The sequence below is a fragment of the Musa acuminata genome, chromosome BXJ1-3 (genome assembly GCF_036884655.1).
Source record: "Musa acuminata AAA Group cultivar baxijiao chromosome BXJ1-3, Cavendish_Baxijiao_AAA, whole genome shotgun sequence".
NCBI lineage: Eukaryota > Viridiplantae > Streptophyta > Magnoliopsida > Zingiberales > Musaceae > Musa > Musa acuminata.
In genome coordinates this window covers 9733557-9755504 of record NC_088329.1, presented here as the reverse complement: position 1 = coordinate 9755504, position 21948 = coordinate 9733557, and the positions used below count along the sequence as shown (strand labels likewise).

At 35.5% G+C, this 21948-nt stretch overlaps 3 protein-coding genes across 3 annotated transcripts; 2 read left to right on the top strand and 1 right to left on the bottom strand.

Moving 5' to 3' along the window:
* Positions 1 to 825: 825 nt before the first annotated feature.
* On the top strand, positions 826 to 5307 carry LOC135622485 (stromal cell-derived factor 2-like protein). Its single transcript, XM_065124385.1, has 6 exons — positions 826 to 1247; positions 1336 to 1476; positions 2679 to 2819; positions 4408 to 4457; positions 4541 to 4670; positions 4880 to 5307. The coding sequence occupies exons 1-6, from the start codon at positions 1146 to 1148 to the stop codon at positions 4964 to 4966; spliced, it is 651 nt and encodes a 216-aa protein (XP_064980457.1). The 5' UTR covers positions 826 to 1145; the 3' UTR covers positions 4967 to 5307.
* A 2329-nt stretch (positions 5308 to 7636) lies between these two features.
* Positions 7637 to 11601, bottom strand: LOC135636160 (two-component response regulator ORR24-like). Its single transcript, XM_065147761.1, has 6 exons — positions 11309 to 11601; positions 11017 to 11169; positions 10339 to 10737; positions 10159 to 10232; positions 8519 to 9760; positions 7637 to 7684 (listed from the first exon to the last, which is right to left on the bottom strand). Exons 1-6 carry the CDS (start codon positions 11433 to 11435, stop codon positions 7637 to 7639), a joined length of 2043 nt encoding a protein of 680 aa, XP_065003833.1. The 5' UTR covers positions 11436 to 11601.
* A 1321-nt stretch (positions 11602 to 12922) lies between these two features.
* LOC135637011 (large ribosomal subunit protein eL39) lies at positions 12923 to 13588 on the top strand. Its single transcript, XM_065149336.1, has 3 exons — positions 12923 to 13057; positions 13148 to 13251; positions 13338 to 13588. Exons 1-3 carry the CDS (start codon positions 13055 to 13057, stop codon positions 13384 to 13386), a joined length of 156 nt encoding a protein of 51 aa, XP_065005408.1. The 5' UTR covers positions 12923 to 13054; the 3' UTR covers positions 13387 to 13588.
* Positions 13589 to 21948: the final 8360 nt, after the last annotated feature.

The window sequence follows — 21948 nt, the reverse complement described above, 5'->3', positions numbered from 1 at the left end:
ATTGATAAGAAGAACTAAATTATTATTCAACATTATCACGGGATGTCAAAAATGAAAAAGGGAAACAGACCATATCTTTCATCGATCTACCCATATGGTAAGGGTGCATGACAAACTATTATAGATTGTTCTTTCCCTTTTGTCACTCATATGGACAAAAGATTAAAGGGAGACTATTAAAGGTGGTTAAATGATATCTTTATATAAAATATTTTATAAAATATTTTACCCCTTTTATGATCAGAGATATAAAAGCTCATATTCAAGAGGAGTACAATGAGATTTACTTTTTTTTAACTACTGACATCCACATTTATACACATCAAGTTATTAAATTGGATATCAAATAGATCGGATCAAGAAATCTCTTTCGGCTCGATTTTCGTATAACTAGCATCTCGAGAGCTCGACATTTAACTTGGAGGTACCTCGAATGATCCTACCATTATGAATCATATCGAATTGACCAGACGTCAACGAATATTATACCCCATACATTTATATAGTTGATCAAACGATGAAGAGAATATTAATCGTTTAAATTTATTGTCTACTTGTGAGCTTAAATTCAATAAATAAAAATATTTAAGTTTTATTATATTTTCGTTAAATAGTTTTACTCTTGTTTCCATGGATTTGTCGCTTTAATTTTCATGTTATTGGCGACCAATCAGAGCAAGGGGACGAGAGAAGCGTAGTGCCCAAATGTCTCAACAAATCGTGTCGCGCCACATCATCAGAATTACCACGTGTTCGTGTATAATTTGCTGAAACGCATTCTTCGACGTGGCCCAAGCATCGCTGGATCCACTACAAATGCGTTTGGAACTGATCGCCAGCGGGAGACCTACTCGACGACCGGCGACCTCACGGCTGCGAGCAAAAGAGACTGCGATCGCCAGAGAGAGAGAGAGAGAGAGAGAGAGGGAGACGCTGCCATCACCTCCTACTCCTGTAAGGCTGTAACCGCTCTGGAGGGCCGCCGAGAGCGAGCAGCCGTGGCTCCGTCGGGGCATCAGGGCCTCTCCCGCCGCAGGATCCCGTCCTCCGCCTCCTCTGCCCCGCCGCCACCGCCGCCTGCTTCCTTCGATCCCGAAGACCTCCCCTTCTGGCAGCAGAATTGGTTCCTGTTCCTCCTCCTCCTCATGGCCTTTTCTTTCTTCGCCGTCGCCGTCTTGCTCTACCTCGGCCTCGAAGTCCCCGAGGGCTCCCCCGCCCCAGCTACCGCCGCCCAAGAAGGCGTCCAGGTCGGTGGATTTTATCCGAAACCCTAGATCGCTTCATTGATCATGCATATATCCTTTTCCTCATACTCCGTTTTTTTTGTTTCGGTAGATCACATATGGCAGTGTGATTAAGCTGATGCACGATAGGACGAAGTTTCGACTGCATTCACACGATGTGCCGTATGGCTCCGGGAGTGGACAGCAATCCGTCACTGGATTCCCCAATGTGGATGATTCGAATAGCTATTGGGTACGTGTTATAATTGTTGATTGAATCTTAGTTTATTTTCTTTCTTATACTGTCAATTTTTTAATGTCATCTTCATGGAACGTGAGATTGAATGTCACTTTAGTAGACAGGATTTATTATTTTCTGTTATGATTAAGCATGTGTATCATGACATACAAATTAGAACGTGAGATTTGCAACACTTCGGGAAATGGCTTAAGTATGGAATTTGATTTTTTTGTTGGGACTTATGACTTTTGTTGTTGTTGTTGTTGTTGTTGTTGTTGATAAAACTGGACTTTTTGCAAAGATAAACTAGTGAAATGTGTAGATTGTTTAACTTTGTATCTAAACTTAGATATGCATTCGATACGGTTATCAGATTTTTATAGACATATACACTATCCTATTTTACTTTGTTGATTTCTCCCCCTTCTTTTGTGCTTCCTTTTCATCAAGGAAGGGGTCATTTCACATGGAGAATAAATTCAAGGTCTCGCATAAATTTAGTGGAAGCAGTCACCTAATAATCTCGTTATCTAGAAATTCTCTTTTTCACCATTCCCCATCAACGTTTCTGAAGAGGGCTAGCACAGCTGGTGGCTCATGATTTAATCTCTCTTCTTTCTTGTTGCCATTTACTATTTGTTTATTGTTTCCTTTTTGCATTCGTGATTTTTTTATCATTGTTCAGCTCTGTTGGTTTTTACTTTACGTACAAGTACAACAATACATTCTAGTTGTTTATCGAAAATATATCATTTTTTTCTTGATAGTATTTTTGTGTAGGGATTTTGAGCGATGAACAATGAATATATCATTCATTCTTTAGTCACCTTTAATTTGGTGTATTTGTTTGAGATGGATGATCAATTTTATTAGCAAAGATAGTTGACCAAATGATTTAGCAAAGATAGTTGACCAAATGATTTCCTTGTTATAAGTTGGAAGCTGGATGTGCTGCAAACGGCAGATGAAGATGTATTAAGACTTGCATAATAGAAAGTAGGATATAAATGAGTGCCCCTTAGATCAGTTTTTGATTTACTGTTGGATGAATTATTGAGCAGAGAAAGGTGCATCTGACCAGCTCCTAGTAATCTCTTGTTAATGATGTTTTGTTGTCATGAGATGTTCACAAACTTTAGATGTTATCTGACTGCTCATTTCGTGTAATTTAATATGCCCTGTTGTAATGTTTGTTACTATGTTTAACGATGCAGGTTGTGAAGCCTCCACCTGATTCATCTGCAAAACAAGGTGATGTTATTCCGAATGGAGCTATCATAAGGTTACAACATATGAGAACACGAAAATGGCTACACAGCCACTTGCATGCTTCGCCGATAACCGGTAATCTGGAGGTTAGTATCATTTATGATGTTCCAGTATGGATTTTAGCATTCAACTCACTGTTGGCATTGTATAAGTTTAGGATCATCTAGATCCTTGCCTCTGGGCCTGTTTTGCATATACTGATGTAGACTTCCTGTTGTTTGGATCTTCTATTTGCCCCATGTGCACACAATTTTTATGTAAAAAGGCTTTTTTTAACCTGCATCTTTTTGGCAAATGCAGCAGAATTTGTTGATGAAAAAAGTTATTTTTTGGATGCATCTGGATATCTTGTATCATGTATGATATAGGCTCTAATTGCAAGTAACCAAGTACTGGATATGCAGATGCTGCAAATGCAGAAAACCAAATAACCATTGATGAATTTATAGATGTTGCCTAACTAAATGCATGAATCATCTTTTGTTGCATAATCCATAGGTGTAGATTCTAAACCACCTGTGTCATTGCAACTTTTAGAGTATTTTAGCTCGATAAAGATGGTGCAGTATAGTTTTGTAGGTTCCTGTGTCGACATGTTTATCATGACATTAAGGTAAATGATTGCTATAAGTAAGAAATATAAATAAAAAATCGTTGCATCTTATACTACACCATGAGATGGTGCCAACTAAGAATGAAGAAAATCTGAGGTAATTCTGACACGTCGAAAGAAGGCTTTTTTTTGTGCTATGACAAGGAAGAATAATCCATTTCAAGCTTGTGTCATAGAAGCCATGGAAGACTAATACTATCAATTTTTGGTATGCCTTTTCTATTAATTATTTTGTTCTTATGTTCTTTTTTTCCCTACGCATTTGAAAAGAAAAGTGAATTGAACTTCACAGACAAATGTTCTTAGTAAAAGAATCCTATGTATAGGCTGCACATATTTTTGTTATGGAACTTGAGGTTTTACCAGTCCCATGATTTTGCCTTGTGCTGTCTCTATATATCAAGAGACACTTTAGACATGTCTATCCATTATCTGATTTGCATCTTATTCTACAGAGTTACTGTGTCCTGTATTTGGAGGAGTCAAAGATTATTATCTTACAGTAGGGGGAGGTGTCAATGCAAATGAAAAGAATAGAAAGTAGAAAAAACAGCGACCATACCATCTACTGTTAGGCTGCTTCTTACAAGATCATAGCTAATAATTTGTGATTATCTTCTGATTCGTGGATAATGGTTGACTTTGTTCACAGTGGTTCCAACACGCAGTTGCATATTTTCTTCCAGGTGCAGCTCCTTTTTCGTACTCAAGGCATGGTGCTATTAGCTGCACTAAACTTTGTTTGGCTATATCTTAAAATTGGGGGAAAAGAATTTCCATTTGCTAGAAGATAGGTTTGAAAGAAGCTGATATCAACAGATTTAGGTTACCCTATGGTTTAGGGCAGTGAAAAATGAAAAAAAACAAATGGCAGATAACCCCTCAGCCAAGTCTTCTACAAAGAGCCTTTTGCACATTATGAAAAGTCTCACTGCAACATGGTGTTTTGGCTTCCTTCATTATTTTGTCATTATCATTTGTCTTGATTCACTGATCAATGCCTTGATCTTTTGTTTTAACCCAACCTTTGCTAGATAACTAATATCTTTGGCTAACTACAGGTGAGCTGCTACGGAGGAGACATGAACTCTGATACTGGAGACTTTTGGCGGTTAGAACTGCTTCAAAGCTAATACTTCTTCTCATATGCAAGTGATAAGGCTACTTATGTTTACCGTTACCTTCACTTTTCAGGCTGGAGATCGAGGGAAGTGGGAAGACTTGGAAGCAAGACCAAAGGGTAAGACTGCGGCATGTCGATACTGGTGGTTATCTTCACAGTCATGACAAGAAATATTCCCGTATAGCTGGAGGCCAGCAAGAGGTAGAATACTACCACACAGATCTTGTGTTTATTAAATTTGAAGAGCACCTTACTTAAAAGATACCCCCTAGACGAGCAAGTGTCGGAGGGTTCACCAAACTGTTCTATCATCTTTAAGAATGCTAGCACGAGTTTTCTGAATCTGACACGTATTCCTAATTATCTATCGGTTGCGGATGAGTTGCTATAACTTTTGCATACTTTTGCAGGTCTGTGGAGTTCGCGAGAAGCGTCCTGACAATGTCTGGTTAGCAACGGAGGGAGTCTATCTTCCAATTAATACAAGTGATGTTTGAATTATCAAGCTGCTTTAATCAGCCAGTATTCCTTTTGTCGCCAACTACTTGTGCCACGAAGTTTTGGTTCAATTGCTGGGTGGTGAGTGACTTTCCAACGCACTAACCTGAACGCAGTACTTGTTTTGCTTGATGTAATCGACGGCCTTCATGAGCTCGTACCCCCACCATGGGTATTCCATAATTGTTTTTTGACATTACATATGCATCAGCATGTAACATAAGCATTAGCTGAAACAATTCACCAAAGTATCGGTTGTTATCAGGTTATTAATTAGAAACTGGTTTGCTATCAAGTCATTATTTATAACCCAATGAATTATCCCGTGTATATTGTTTAAGCGTGTGAACAGTTCATATGTAGCTTGGAATCTTTGATCTTGGATTGTAAATTAAAACAATAAAACGAATCCTAGGTTTTATCAAACGTCACAACCCGCGTACGAAGCCTGTGTTATATTCTCTATACATCAGTTGTGTATGTGGTATAATATACTCTTCAATCACAGAGCAACAAGTAAATGTAAATATGGGTAGTATATATATCATTGTCGTCATTATTCATTTAAAAATTTATAAGAAGCATATATAATCATGTTTAATATTAGTTTATTCAAATTAAATAATTTTATAGAAGTATGGACATATAAAATATTTTGCTGCTTTTAGTAGCAAAATGTGTTTAAAGGTATATATTTATGCTAAACTTGATACAGGAAAATCACTACACATGTTTGATTAAGCCTACGAAAGAACTGTCTGCGTGTAGAGAAATTAGAGCCGCCATGTTTATCGGCGCGAGGCTTTGGGAGGGCGCAAAGGACTCCGATCGTGACTTGGACGTGAACATTTTAAGATCAGGACTTGATCCGTCCATCACCAGCGGATCGAGCATGATGAGCTTAAAACTTATTTTTCGATACCAATGGGTCATCAAACCATTGGATCGCGGACTAATCAATGGTCAAAAGATAAAAAAAAAACCCGAACTGCAGGAAAAAAAAAATCAATAGCACATCAGAAAAAGATAAAAATTAAAATAATTTAAAATAATTTTATAAGATGCAAATGTGTCTCAGACTTCTTAGGTTACGTTTGAAAACATATTTATATTTTTAATGGATAGTTGAAAAAAGAAACTTCGGTGAATATATAGTTTAATACTTGATAAATAATAGATGAATATTATATCTTATGTGTATTGATAAAGCTATTATCTTTTCTACAAAGGATAAGTAAGGAAGACAGGATTCGAGCCCAATATCCTTCTAATAATTTTTAATATTTTATTTAAAATTATATATATATATATAATTTAAATTAATAAGTAAAAAATAAATAAATGAATGTACATAATCTTATAAAAAATTTTGCATAAACCAAATATAGAATAAATAAAAATATAATTATATAAATAAATATAAAATAATATTTTAAAAATAAAATAAAATTTCACCTTATAAAAAATATCACTAAATCATTTTGACAATCTTGTAATATTAAATAATATCATGAGATATTTTAAAAATTATATTAATATTTCATAAATATTGAAATGTTAATACTATTTGAAGGTAGTATTAGTATTTGAACATTTTTAATGTAGCATCTAAGCCAAATACGATTCTAAAAAAATTATCCAGCACCAATTCACATTTGAAATGTATATTTACAACAAAAATTATGCAAATGATTTCAAATGTATTCCCAAACACACACTTACTCCCACAAAAACTATACTTTTACATAAAATTATATATATGTATATATATACACATAGTTTTACATAAAACTATATATGTATGCATATATATATATGAATATATGTATATGTATACTTATATATATATATATATATATATATATATGTATATATATATATATATGTATATATATATATATGTATATATATATATATATGTATATATATATATATTTGTATATATATATATACAAATATATTTGTATATATATATATATATTTGTATATATATATATACAAATATATATATATATACATACAAATATATATATATATACATACAAATATATATATATATATACAAATATATATATATATATACATACAAATATATATATATATATATACATACAAATATATATATATATACAAATATATATATATATATATATATACAAATATATATATATATATATATATACAAATATATATATATATATATATACAAATATATATATATATATATATATATAGTGCTTTTGAAATTTACTGAATGGTTGTTCAAAACTGGTTTAAACAAAAGAAAAGGTCAAAGGATCCAACATCATTTTTCTGGTATGTATTCTCTTCTACAACTGCTTTTTTTTCCATTGGAAAAATGCATAGTCATCTGAATATAACATAAGACATACCACCATAAAATCAAATTCAAAGCCTGTAGGGTGCAAAGATCTAAGTCAAAAAAAAAAAAGAATAGAAAAGAAACAATCCCAATGTCCACTGAACTGACTCCTACTCTGTATTATTGTTAATACTTGATGGTTCAAGTAATACAAAGACATGAGCTGTAAGTGTGAAAAGTTCTTCACACATCAACCATAACAGTACTAGCATCTTGAGTTTAGAGAATCTGCATCTACTTAATAAAGCTGCAAGATAGATCACTCAGCTCTGAACAGGCAAAAATATCACATCTTAGTGCTGCCATATTCTGATGTAGCATCATTGCTATCATCCTGCAAAAAAAAGGGTGCAATCAGATGTACTTCTAAAATCCAAAATCAAGTTCGATGACTAAATCATCAAGATCATGAAACTGCACAAAGTTATCGCATTTTTGTATAAGCAGAACTGTGCTGCTCATGTCAAAAAATATGATACCAGTGGATATCTATGATACATTGTTTCCTACTTTGTAATTAGGTTGTTTGCTCTGTTCCTGTTACTAATAGTGGACTTCAGGAATTGAGGAATCATCAACAGAAAGCTTTGATTGATGGGCTCTTCTATGAGAAGCATAATATCGATATGACAGGATTCAACAAAAGAATATCTTTCAGCAAGTAGTGCATTATGAATAAGTTTCTCAGAGCAGCTTGTGATCATTCTCTTTCTTAAGAGTCAGATGTTTCTTACTGATGCATGCTAATCAGACATGGTACTGTCTGCATTCGGCATTTTAGAACTTCCATAACTCCCATCTTTATCAAAGAAAATGACCCTATTCGGCTTGTACAATGCCTTGGCAATGTCTCTTACCAAAAGATTTCAAGCCATATTAAAATGTTCCGAAACAAACTTAGTATCTATATCATTCCTAAAATGCTTTAGCTGCTTATTAGATGTTCACTTGAACTAACATATATAAGGAACTACAAAAGAAAGGCAACCACACATCACGAGATATATCGACATTCGAGAAAAGAAAAAGATGGTGTATAACACTATAAACATATTTATAACTAGTTCACTTTATCATCAGTTGCTAAGTTCTATTTAGACTATCTGAAAGAATGAATAATTGAGCAAGCAGAAAGGTTATAGAGAAGAAACATGGAAAGAAAGCATACAGGCTTGGTCATGACATCTGCAATATTGCCATAGCTACAACCAGGAGAAGTGACACGACTGCACGATTTGTTGTTCTCTGACCCATAGTCATCCTTATAATTCAGCTGAATCTCCACAGTTGACTTATCGAGCATGCACTTATATTGGAGGGATGGAACACCAAAAGCTTGGCCCGTCTCAACGGCACCCATCATTTTGTTATGGATGCTGCTCTCTGATGTCTGATGCTGCAATATTTTTTCATTTACCCCAAGATGTGGCAATGAAGGGCACAAGGAAGAACCCAATGTGGCATTAGGGTCAAATGTATGATGCCATTCCTGTCTATAATTGCCCAGACTTTTGATGTTTGGGTTGTCATCACTACCAGCCGGCATAATCATCATGTTCCCACCAAACAAATTAACTTGGTGTTGTGTAGCAGTCAATGGTGTCACTGCCACATTGCTGAAATATTTACCATGATTTTTATTGCCCGCTAGTGGAGTTTGCAGTGAATTATCTCCTCCACTTTGACAAAGAGATAAGCTTTCATGAATAAATGGGGCACATCCAGGCAATGCATTGGCAGAATGCTCGGTTGATAAAACAGCATCTTGCCATGTTACATTAGGTATACCAATATGAGGAAGCTGAGACAAATCTTGAAGGTCATCAAAAGGGTCTGCACTCGATAAAGGCATCGTAACCGAAGAATAATCGCCTAATCCTCCATGTTCCAGGTGCTGCTTATTTGCTTGCAGTAATGGGAAGTTGCTAGCCACATTAGCAATAGAGCTGCCACAAAGACTGGCAGACAGTCCACTGCTAGATAATCCAGCAATGGAGCTGCTATTTGCTTCCTGGACTACCTTTTGCTGGTGCAATTGTCCTGACTGAAATGATGTTGGCACCCCATGAAGCAGATTTGCTTGAGAATTTCTTGTTAATCTGATGTCCTGATGCTTTCCCAAGTCATTAAGTGGATTGCTTGTGCCATGATACATGTGACCATCTTCAACAGCCTGGTAAGGCACACGCCCTGCAGGTACAGATGGACCATTAACTCTATCCAGCATTCCATTTGGTTGGAGAGATGTAAGTGATGGCAGCTGTCGAGATCGTCCCAGTGCATGATAATTCCTGAAAACATCCAGTGATTCCATATTCACACAGGATAAGTTTCTGAATCTTAAAGCAGAAGCCACACTAGCATGCTGGCCCGTCACAGCACTGAGCCTCTTCAGATAGAGCCTATACTTCTGCAATCATGAAAGGAAAGTGGCTAACCAATCATCAGATGGAAAATAAAACTTGATGATTAGTATAAAAAATAAGGAAGTATGTTATCAGTAATAACTGTCTCCATAAATAAATTTGACAATCTAAATGATCTTGTTATGTCCTTACAAAACTATTCTAGCATCCAAGCGACAAGTCTAATTGATCAGGTGTATCAACTCACTGAAACCAATTGCAGGGATTCTCCAGGGTTTAAGTGGCATGCAAAAGTTCTTCTTTTTGCCAAATAGAAAATTATCTGGTACAATTTTTGGGATTACGGCTTACTATAGAATCAGTGCAGCAGATCATAAATTTATCTTCAATGATAAGTTACAGGATCATGTGCTAAAAGTAACTTAGAAGTGAAACAACATGCCTGTAGATGGCTTGCAACATTTTCTCTTGTCAAATTCTCAACATTCATAAGATCAAGTATTTTCTTGGGTACAGCTTCTGCAGCAGAAAGAACAAGAAAAGGATTAGAATCACAAATAGTCCAATGAAACAACAAAAAGGATAAGTGAGGTCGTATAGTGGAAGACTAATAATCAGAAACACTTACTGTCAATGCCCAATTGATTAACAGCCGCAACAAATTTTCGGTGCAGCTCAATGGACCAAACAACTCTAGGTTTTTTCTGAGAGGATGAAGTTTCATTTTCTTGCATGTTTTCTTCACTATCATTTTCTTCATTCTGATCCTTGTGCCTCTTCTTGGGTCTTTCATTGTGATCCTTGACCCACTGACTACTTTCGGAATCGGTAACCTGATCTTTCTGGCTATCCTCCTCATTGTTGACATTATTGTTTTGAACACCAGCAGACTTCCTCCTCCTAATTACATGTTGCCATATGTTCCTTAGTTCTTGCATCCGCACTGGTTTCAGCAAATAGTCACAAGCACCATGAGTTATCCCCTTCATCACAGCTTGTCTCTCACCATTTGCGGACAACACTGCAATGCCAATTTGCTCTTCTTAGAAACTATATCATCCAATTAGTTTTCAATTGTTGTTCCTATATTCAGTAACTGATGATTCTATGTTCCAACAACCCAAGTTGTTCTATCTATCTTGGAAGAAAGTTGGATTCTTGTCGGACAAAATGTTCCAACTCTCCCAAATTAACATTTTGATGCACTCTACGGACCGAAAAGGAGGTATTACAACAGAAAGCAGTTCTCGTAATAATCACATCCACGAGATGCAACACAAGATTCGAATTCAATACTTACTAATGACGGGAAGGTCCATTTCGAGGCCCACGAGCTCCAAAAGCTTGAATCCGTCCATGTCCGGCATGTGAACATCGCTGATAACCAGGTCGTATTTGTCTCTGTTCTCCCTTAGCAACTTCAGTGCCGTGGTCGCTCGAGTCGTCGTCGTGACTGCAGAACACATGGACAGATGCATAAAAAACGATTCCTCTCTCTCTCTCTCTCTCTCTCTCTCTCGCATCAATCCAAGCCTAACATCCGTCTGTTTGCGCAGGCAAAAAGGGAAACAAAATCGAAGTTTTGGACAGACCATTGTACTGGCAACGGACCAGGAGATTCTCCAGCACCTTCAGGCAAGTGGGGTCGTCATCGACGGCGAGAACGCGCATGCCCACGGGGAACTCGTCCTTCACGGCACTCCTTTCCTCGGCCGTCATGGTGACGCGCCGGTGTCCTATTCCAAGACCCCAAAAGGCAACAAGAGACAGTAGAACAAAGGCCAATGGCTACTTCACAACCACAGCAACCAGAGGAAACGGAACAGAGATGCTGGTGAAGCAAGCATGTCAAGGAAGAAGAGGAACAGGGGAGAGGGAGGTTGAGGGAATGGCGTATATGAGGGAGGAGGGCGGTTGGCCAAGTAAGGAAAGAGAAGGCAGTGGAGGCACGGATGGTAAGGAGCGGATGAATGGATGGGGAGGGGAGGGAGGGGGGGGGGTGGGGAGCGGGGGGAGGGGGAGGGAGGAGGGAGACTGAGTTCATGCACCCATCAAAATGAGAACTTTTTCCTCTCCTTCCCCCTCTTGTCACTTAATTCTCACTTTTCCATCAATTTGACTTAAGTAAAAAAAAAAAAAAAGGAGCATATATTTCTTTTTAAATTTCCTTTAAAACCTAAATTAAAGATATTCTAATAAATAAATTGAATATTTATATATAACAATGAGGTTGCTCCTTTGGGCTTCGGACATTGATCGAACTCGTTGTTTCAAGAGTTTTTCCATAGTTTTAGTTCGAGTAACTATTTTGATTTTTGAAGATGATGAATTTGAGACTCAAAATTAAAATAAATAAGGAAGAAAGTATATAAAAAAAATTACTCTAAAATAAAAATAACTTTTAGATAATCAATTTTCATTGTCCACACATTCTCAGTTCAGTTACATTGAATCATTCTTACCCACATCCATATTATTTTTCCTCATCATAAGAATTAAAGATTTTTCCTTTTTTATTATTGTATGTTTATATATTTTAATCTATAACTTATAGATAAAATTTGTCTCATCAACTTGCTCCAAATTATATAAATTTCTTTTTTAGTAAGAAGAAAGAGAGAGAGAGAGAGAGAGAGATTAGACTTCCATATAATTTGCTTTTTTTTTGGGGCATATACTTCCTGTCAAAGTCTCCTCTACTGTTCAAGCTATGCAACTTTTTCATATTTGTTCCCAAAACAAAGCAGTCTCTTCAACACTAATACATCCTTTTAAGGCAGTATTTTGAACTCAACTTTAATTTCCAACCTTAATTTTTCCTTTTTATATTTCTTGATTCTTGATTCTTGAAGTGTGTGTATATATATATATATATGTATATGTATATATATATATATGTGTATATATATATATGGACTAGTTAGTGAAAGATTAAAACAGCAATTTAGATCAGATTTGATTATTTTGAATGGAAAGTGAAAAAGTTCAGATGGAAGAGATGTATCTAAAATAAGATTCTGAATTCATTACCCCACAGGTTGTCATTCGTACAGTGAGGTAGATTGGATTTGCTCGATCTATCGATCCACTTAAATTGATTTCGGATGAGTTAAGGAGACATTGGCATATGTAATACGTATATATTCACCCATATATACCCCACAAGCGATACCAACCTTTAATGGGCCCAACTTAGTGAGCCCAATTATAAGCCCAATAGCCAAATCCTTTCCCGGACCAACTCCTATATAATTGGAAAAAAAGACGACCCTTTTCGTGTTCGCACTTGTCGCTAGGGTTTCCGCCGCTGCCATCGACCAGAAGACCGGCGGGCTAAGATGGTGTGACTCTCTTCTGCTAGGGTGAGGTTTCGGACGCTTTGGGTTTTTACTTGTTCTAATTCTTGTCGCCTGCTCGTTTGATCTATGTAGCCGTCGCACAAGACGTTCCGGATCAAGAAGAAGTTGGCGAAGAAGATGCGACAGAACCGCCCCATCCCCCACTGGATCCGTATGCGGACCGATAACACTATCAGGTTCTTCCTTTATCCTCTCTTCTTCCGGGTTCGATTGGCCGTCTACTTGTTCATTTTGGCTTACAAGTTTCATATATTGTTCTCAGGTACAACGCCAAGCGCAGGCACTGGCGTCGCACTAAGCTAGGGTTTTGAAGACGCCTCGGGTGTCCTTACTTGCCTTTTCTAGACATTAGGGTTCTTTCTTATCTACTTTGGCTGGAAAGACGTGTCTTTGTCATGATCCATGATCTGATTCCGCTCTGCTGAGCTAGATTTGGATGGTTGTTTTCTCAATTGCTCAACTTTATCTATTGGCATGATGTTATTTCAATGAAGTTCATTTTTCGAGGGTAAATTTTGTCAATGTTGTGATCTTCATGCTTTATTTCAGGGAAATTGTTTTGGATTGATCTAATGTTTTATGCTGTCGATTGCCAATTATAGGCTCTAAGTGAGATGGTTCAGCTATTTAACTGATATAGAGATATGTAGTTCCATCCTGGGAGAATGTAGGAGTGTCTGATGTGGATGTGTGTATAGTCAGTTAGGTTTCGTTTGGATAGCTCCCTTTTATTTCTAAGTTCAGATCTTCTAATGGATTGACTATGGTGTTAGTTTGGTGACTTTAGTGTATGACTTTCTCTGTTAATTCTTTAACTTTGTTCATCTGTTGTTCAAGTCATTCATGGTTAATTGTTGAAGTTTGTGATTCTTCTACTGTTGTTCAACTCATCTGGGGCCATCGTTTTTCTTGATTACTTTTACCATTTAACTTGGAAGATGGTGAATACATGGAAGTCTGCAACTTTGTCATGAAGGAACTTCATAATTCTGTAAGCCGTAAACCAAGAGACTGTAATAATGAGTGTTACTCTCTGGTTTATGAGACTGTTGGCTATAGGTCACACTCATTAAAGCTACATTGTTATATAAGAAGATAATTGAATTGACAAATGAGTTATCTGAATCACCCAACTAAATGGAAATATATTCTTTTTTAGTTTATCAGGTGGTGAGCCACAAGGAAATTGGCTAGACTTACCGATTGTGGTTATGGCCTATCTTGTGAAAATCTGTCTCTTTTCTTGAGGTGGCTTAGTGGGCATTTATTTCTAGGATTTTATCCTAATCGAACTATAAATATGAATATTTGATTTTGTAGTAGAAAAACCTTCTTTATTTGTTATGTTTTGGGGTTGTGCAACCTAACTGGTGCTAATTTACTTTTTGAGTCTTCAAGTTACAAGATGTTTGTCATGCAATAAGTCTTGAGGTCCGTGAGCAAGTTTGCCCGTTCCTGTGTTTCCAAGTTTCATATAGGAAGCCTTATCTGTGAACACAATATAATGTTGCATGTGGTCATATAGGTATTTGCAATGTTTATGCCTGCAATCTTCGTCGACTTTGATGCTGCTTGATGTTTGGTGGGAGACTTTGATTTGTGACTGTAATGCAAATGGTATCTTTTGTTTGATCCTTTGTGCAAACTGGTGCTTTGTTTGTGTGCGTTTGGATCACTGGAGGAGGAAATGTTTGTGTTTCTCCTCGTCTGTAGTTCACCGGCAACCCGTTTAAAGGTTTTCTTTTACTGCAAAGTTTGTGGTCTTTCTGGGGTTGTTGCCGTGATAATTGGATGTAAGAACCAGCTTTAGATATTTATCGTAGCTTCTTGTGGATGGATGTTGACTGTTACTGTGAAGTGTAGCCAATGGCTCTACTGGAATGATGCCCTGTTGCGTGCACACAACCATAGATGGTATGCAGTCCGGTATGTGTTTCCGGATTGAATTCATGTTGTGTGGGAATTACAGTCGTAGGTATAGTTGTTGGTTTGTCTGCTGCATGTATATTTGTAATCTTAGGTACATCTAAAGAGGAAATGAAGTGCAAATACGGCCCGTGAAGAGGAGGGAGTTTTGTAAGTAGATAAACCTCGTAAGCTTGGGACCTTTTTGTTCTCACCTTCGAAGGTCTCATTTGAATATTAGCTACTGTTGAGATCGATGGTGGATTAAGATGATTAAGTTAATGGTAGTCCTCGAGGGGTCTTATTGTGATGATCCAACTCAATGTGGTATTTGGTTTATTATTTTTATCGAGTCTAAATTATGGTTTTAAAATATTTAAGATAATTATCGACTAAAGTCTTTTTTTGTATTATCTTGAGTTTAAATATTTTTTGAAACATGTGCAGTGACATACTTCTGCTTAATCATAACTCAGAACAGATAATAGAGTTAATCACAACTCAGAACAGAAGTTAATGATATTTTATTCAAAACAAATTTTAAATATTCATAAATATTCACATCTTAAAAAATAAAAATCAAGTTTTAATATATAAATTTAAAAGTTATAAAATTATCTCGTATTCCGACTCAGCTTTTTTTTTGCTGATTTTGTTCATATTTTTTTCTACTTGATTCTATTATAATATTGAAGCAAGAAGAAAAATAGTACGATGGATGGAGACTAAAGTAACACAAACCATAATAAGGATAAATCTCGTCACAACCACATTCAATAACATATGGTATAAGTTGGACACTAGGTGGAGCATACTCCTAATAGTAACAACCTTTAACAGATGTTTTATCCCTCGAGATCTTTCTAACTGAAGATGAAATGAATCCATAAGAGAATCTCTCTCCAAGGCATGTAATTAACAAATATTACACAGATCTTTTTATCCTAACTCGCTGAAAGATCCTTTTGCCATATCAATCACATATCTCATGTCAATTTCAAGATTGATGCTATCGCCATATCCATTAATCTAGAAGTCATCAAACATCATAAATTATACCTTAATTAACTCTTAATTAATCTAAACCATAATTGAATCAGTTCAATTGACTTAAATCGAACTCAATTCAATTAGAACATAGCTGAATCAACCCATAATCCTCATAAAAATAGCCTAGAATCATATTAAGCTGATCTACTTTGGACTTGATTAAGTCCAATTTGGATCCAACAAGCTTAGATCGATCTAAATCGATTCGAAATTATCAAAATCGAAATCGACTAAATGTTCAGATTCAATCTAGAGGCCAATTGGGCTTCCTGGCCAACCCAAAATCCAACCCAATAGAGAGTTAAAATTAGGTCAGGGCGATTCAGGACAGTGCTAGGTCAGCCTACACCAGCCCAAACTATACTCACATGTTAGGCATGTGTATCAAAGAGGGAAAAAGGGGGCATGGGCTAGGTCACATTATGGGCTTCAATTGGTGTGTAATAGGGGCTAATTACATATTACAATCTTATACTTGGATCATATTTGTATTACGATTCATATATTTAAAAAATTTATATTGGGATCCCTGTAATTCTGAGAGTGAAATAAATAACTTCATTTGTCCTAACGTCGTTAGCTATATTAACGAAAAATAACACGAGTTGTTGAAAATAGCTCTAGTTGTCATTGGGCTGAGCTGAGCCTGCTAAGTCGTCGACCTAGTCCAATCGATCATCGGAGAGTAGAACCCGAACTCGAGTGGAACCCACACCTAAGCTTAAGATCTGACCAAAGTTTGGTCAATTTTTAATTTTGATTTTTTATTATCTTTTTCTATATTCACATAGTTCTAAAATTCTATAATAAATCTAGTAATAGATCTAAAATCTCATACGTGCACAATAATTTAGATAGAATATAAACATGATTTATAAAATCCTAAAGCCATTTTTCATGAATTAAAATCATAAAGAATTAATATATTTAAGTTAAAAATTGATAAATCATGAAACATACTGATGCAGCCTAACACAATTAACAATTGTTGAATCTCGTATTTTGATGATGAAACCACTTGATATGTGTTTATGATTTAATCTACATTTTGAGTGACGCAGGATGCTTCGATAAGACAATTAAAGCAGGAAAATCATGTTGGGCCGGAGGAACATATCAGAAGATTGGACGTCGGGCTGGTGGATCGGTCGACGTATCGACAGAAGGCTTCGGACCGTGGATTCGAATATCAGGCCAAGAAGAGCGGAGATTGTGCCAAGGATATCGGAGTTGCAGAGTCAACTGGTCGATTGGGCAATAGGCCGCAAGAGAGGACAATATGCCGAAGAATCAGACGAAGCATCGAGGGACCAATGACATGCCGGACAACTTGATTAATTGCTTAGGATTAATTGTCTCGATCGAAGTTTGGTTTTAAGTGTGTAGGATTAACTACGATAGCTTGAAGACATAAAGCAAGTCTACCGGAGTCAAGTTTGATGGGTGTTCGAGAGTCCGAAGATTCATCAGAAGTGCTACCGGAACCAACCGAGAAGAAATCGGGGACTTGTCAAAGTTTTCGAAAGTCCACCGAAGAGATCGTCGGAAGTTCACGGAGATCACCGAGAAGGCTCGGCTACTCGCTGAACTCGCCACAAGATCGGGAGCCTACTGGGAGTTTGCCGGAAGAAATCCGAAGGTGTATCGGAAGTCCGCCGAAAGTTTGCCGAAAAGCTCGCTAGAAGGAAACTCGACGTTGCCAGTTAAAAACTTGCTTAGGACTATGTCTTAATTTTGTAGTTTGTATGTAATTAGGGTTAGGATTAAGGGTTAATCCTATAACCTAGTTAGGGGCCAATTAGGCCCATGTTCGGACTGGTTTGGGCCAAGTTTGGAGCCCAACCAGTGAGCTGAAATAGTCTAGGCGGTGGCACCGCCAGACTGGGCGGTGGCATTGCCCAGAGCCCAAGAGTTCCGGCGGTGGCACCGCCAACAAACTATTGGATTGGGCGGTGGCACCGCCCAGCACCCGAGAGGTCTGACGGTGGCACCGTCGAACTGGGCGGTGGCATCACTAGTACACTACTAGTGTCCGAAACTGACAGGCGGTGGCACCGTCGCTGACAGGCGGTGGCACTGTTGGCACCGGAAAACCCAAAAACAATTCAAATTTGGAGCCCAAATTTGAATCCTCTTGGGGCCTATAAATACCCCTCAATTCTCAGCAGAGAACACAACTTTTGAGAAGTTAGAAATTGAGATAAAGCCTTAGCAAAGTCTTTAGCAAGTCTTGTTTTCAATAGATTAAGTGTTTACCTCCCTCTTTATTTTTGAAAATTTGTAAGAGTGTGAACCAGTTGTAAAAGGTTGTAAGAGAGTATTTGTCCATCCCCTTCAAAGTGATTTATGAGTGGAAGTTGGGAGCCTCATCGAAGAAGGCTTCGCAAGTAGATGTAGATCATTTTGACCGAACCATTTTAAATTGGTGTATTCCTTGAATGTGTGAGTGTTTACCTTTCTTAAACTGTTATTTACATAGCATCAAGTTTTCGGTTTTTATCTTCTCACTTTACTCGAGCTATTTTCACCAAGTCATTTATTATCAAATCAAAATCTTTACGCATTTACAAAATCGTTTTCAAACTTACGAGTTTTAATCCGCTGCACTAATTTACCCCCCTCTCTTAGTGCCGCTCCGATCCTAACAATTGGTATCAGAGCCATAGTTTTCTACTTTGGTTTAACACCCAAATAGAAATGGCTTCTTTCGGCCTTCAAGAGGGTTATTCTCTCATTTGTCCTCTCTTTTTTAATGGGATGGACTACACTTATTGGAAAACTTGAATGAGAGTTTTCTTACTTTCTTTGGATTTGAATTTATGACACATAGTCGAAAATAGATTTGAAATGTCTTCTCTTCCAATGAATCATTAGAATGATTTGGAGAAGAAGATGTTTTCTCTAAATGCAAAGGCTATGAATGCTTTATATTGTGCACTTGACAAAAATAAATTTAATCGTGTTTCGAATTGTCATTCGGCTTTTGATATTTGAAGAACTCTTGAGGTCACACATGAAGGTACTAGCAAAGTGAAAGAGTCCAAAATCAACATTCTTGTGCATTCTTACGAACTTTTCTGGATGAAACCAAGTGAGTCTATCGGAGACATGTACACCCGTTTTACGGATATCATCAATGGACTCAAAGCTCTTGGTAAAGAATTTTCTAACTATGAATTAGTAACTAAAATTCTAAGATCCCTTCCAAAGAGTTGGGATCTAAAAGTTACGGTCATTCAAGAGGCCAAGGATCTTAAAACATTTCCACTCGAAGAACTAATTGGGTCTTTAATAACCTACGAAATGAACAATATGATAAAAAGGAAACTCGAGAACAACCTTCCAAAGGACAGGAAGGATTTGGGACATAGAACACATGCAGACCACTCGATTATAAGCTCAAGTAATGGTGAACTTAAACTACAAATGAAACAAAAATTAAAAAACAAAAAGAACAGAACTACTTGTTTTGAATGCAAGAAGAACAAAAATTGGGATGAATTGAGCTCCTCCGATGAGGAGAAAATCAAGAAAGACGAGATGGCAAACTACGCCTCAACGGTATTCAACGATGAGGTAATCGAAACCCCCTTAATTTATTTTGAAATTACTTGATATTTTCCATGATGCATTTTCTTTTTTTTGAATAATCATTTTTCTTGAAAAGTGCATGTTTTATGTTAATGAAATAAAATATTATATTTAAATCTAATGATCATATGTATATTTTTCTTAAGAAGAAAAATTGTGTATCTTGATGATTTCCGATTTTGATTGAAAACATGTTTGATATCTTAATGAAAATATTAAGAAGTTTAATATCATGCTTAATGATGATACATGGCTTTTGTATGAAAAATTAAGCATGAAAAGATAGATTCACCTAAAAAGAAAATTACATGACTACAACAAATAATAAATAATTTTGGTTGAAAATACCTTATGCTCAATGAAACCATGATTGATGAATATGCTTTATGTTTAATGATTTCTTTGTGTCATATGTCCTATCATGATTAATATTTTAAAAATAAATGAAATCATGTTTGATTTGAAGTAATGCATAATGATCATGCTTAATGAGTTTTCTTTTGAAATGATACATAATAATTTTTATGATTTATGAATTATCGATTTTCACAATAATAAAAGTGGCTTTAAAAATAATGCATGTTTTGATTTGATATAAATGAAATAGGCATGCTTGACGATTGATGATTGTATACTTTAAAAATGATGATTGACAATTGACAATTGACAATTGATGATTCACGATTCACAATAATAAGAGTGGCTATTACACATAAATGAAATAGTGTCATGCTTAATGATTGTATACTTAATGATGCATAAAGTTGTAATAAAAATATTAAAATTTTGATACCATGATTTGATGATTTTATGCATGAGATTTTAAAACTATACATGATGATATTTATGGTTTATTGATCTTGATGGTTTTTATGAAGAAATTTATTTTTCAATCCTAAACGCTGATACATGTTTTTATTTGATATAAATGAAAAAGGCATGCTTATACGAAATCAATCACTTAAAAAGTATCACATAAAAAGGAAAATATATTATTGGGTTTAAAATCATGAATCTATTTATGAATTTTGTGAACCTTGAAATTGATTTTGATGGTTTGAATATAATGGGTTTTATGGAAATCACGATCTTAATCTCTTGAAATTTATAACATGAAATCCTTTATGAATCAAGATTTCTTACTCATTATTCTCTTACATTTTGAGAAAATTTTTAATATGAATCATAAGAGTTCTTATGCATGAATTGAAATCTTTTTTTTTCGACGTTTCCTTTTATGATTTACTAAAGAGAATATCTTTTTTTAAAAAATTCTTGACTTAAAATTTTATTTGAAAATCTCTTATTATTTGATCTCCTAAGATCTCTCTTTGAATATTTAAAGAGGAGAATTTTCTAGATGAATCATGATTTTGATGATTGAATATTTGATATGCTTGAATTAATATCTTGCTCTCCTACAAAATTGAATGAATTTTATCTATATCATGATCTTATAAGATTTTCCTTTGATTATTTAACAGGAGATTTTTTCAAAAGAAAACATATCTTTTGGTATTGTCTTTTCATGATATAATTTTTATGCAATTCCTTGTATTTATGAAATATTTATCTCATCACCCAATAACTCTTCTTGATATTTCTCATGTGATGATATGAATACATGAAATGTTTATTAATTTATTTTGGTGTATACAAATAAGAAATTTTGATCACGCATGGTAGGATGTAATTTGACAAAATTGGTATTATCATGTTGTGAAATAAATGATGATTTGGAATTATGTATGTAATGATGATTTTACATTTTATATACATGATGATTTGGAATTATGCATGCAATACTTCAACTTATGATAATGATGCATACAATGATGAAATATTCATGATAAAATAATTATTTTAATATTCATGATAAAGTTTCATCTATGATATTTACCTTTGTCATAATTTTGAAATTAACATAAAGGGTCTTCCCTTCTTCTTTTTGCCAATGATAAAGGGGGGAAAGAGTTGCTAATGTGCTATCTTGAATTGATGTTAAGGGTTATCTCAAAGAGAAATGTTGCTAGCTAGCTTGCACAAGTCAGAAGATGCAAACATACTTCATGTAGTTTGCTTCATGTAAAACATTGTCTGGTGCAAGCTTGTTATCTTGCACTTTGCTAGCTTGTACTTTGTAAAGGAAGCAAAAATAGCATTTCTCAAAAGAGAAGAAAGAACTTACTATCTTGAACATCATAAAAATTTGCTACTTTGCATGATGTAAAATTTGCTAAGATTGTTATCTCAAAAGAGTTGTTTTCTTGAACATCTCAAAACTGTTAACTTGCATGTTCTAAAATGTTGTAAATTTTTGCTAGCTT

Bases quoted from the DNA above. Each gene is read 5' to 3' on its own strand.
- LOC135622485 (XM_065124385.1), top strand. From the start codon at position 1,146: ATGGCCTTTTCTTTCTTCGCCGTCGCCGTCTTGCTCTACCTCGGCCTC. The intron at 4,458-4,540 runs GTTAGAACTGCT...TTCACTTTTCAG, and splicing joins GATACTGGAGACTTTTGGCG to GCTGGAGATCGAGGGAAGTG. The intron at 4,671-4,879 runs GTAGAATACTAC...ATACTTTTGCAG, and splicing joins TAGCTGGAGGCCAGCAAGAG to GTCTGTGGAGTTCGCGAGAA.
- LOC135637011 (XM_065149336.1), top strand. The intron at 13,252-13,337 runs GTTCTTCCTTTA...TATTGTTCTCAG, and splicing joins CGGACCGATAACACTATCAG to GTACAACGCCAAGCGCAGGC.
- LOC135636160 (XM_065147761.1), bottom strand. From the start codon at position 11,435: ATGACGGCCGAGGAAAGGAGTGCCGTGAAGGACGAGTTCCCCGTGGGC. The intron at 10,233-10,338 runs GTTTCTGATTAT...CTGCTGCAGAAG, and splicing joins ATTGGGCATTGACAGTAAGT to CTGTACCCAAGAAAATACTT. The intron at 9,761-10,158 runs GCATGTTGTTTC...TCATGATTGCAG, and splicing joins ATGTTGCAAGCCATCTACAG to AAGTATAGGCTCTATCTGAA.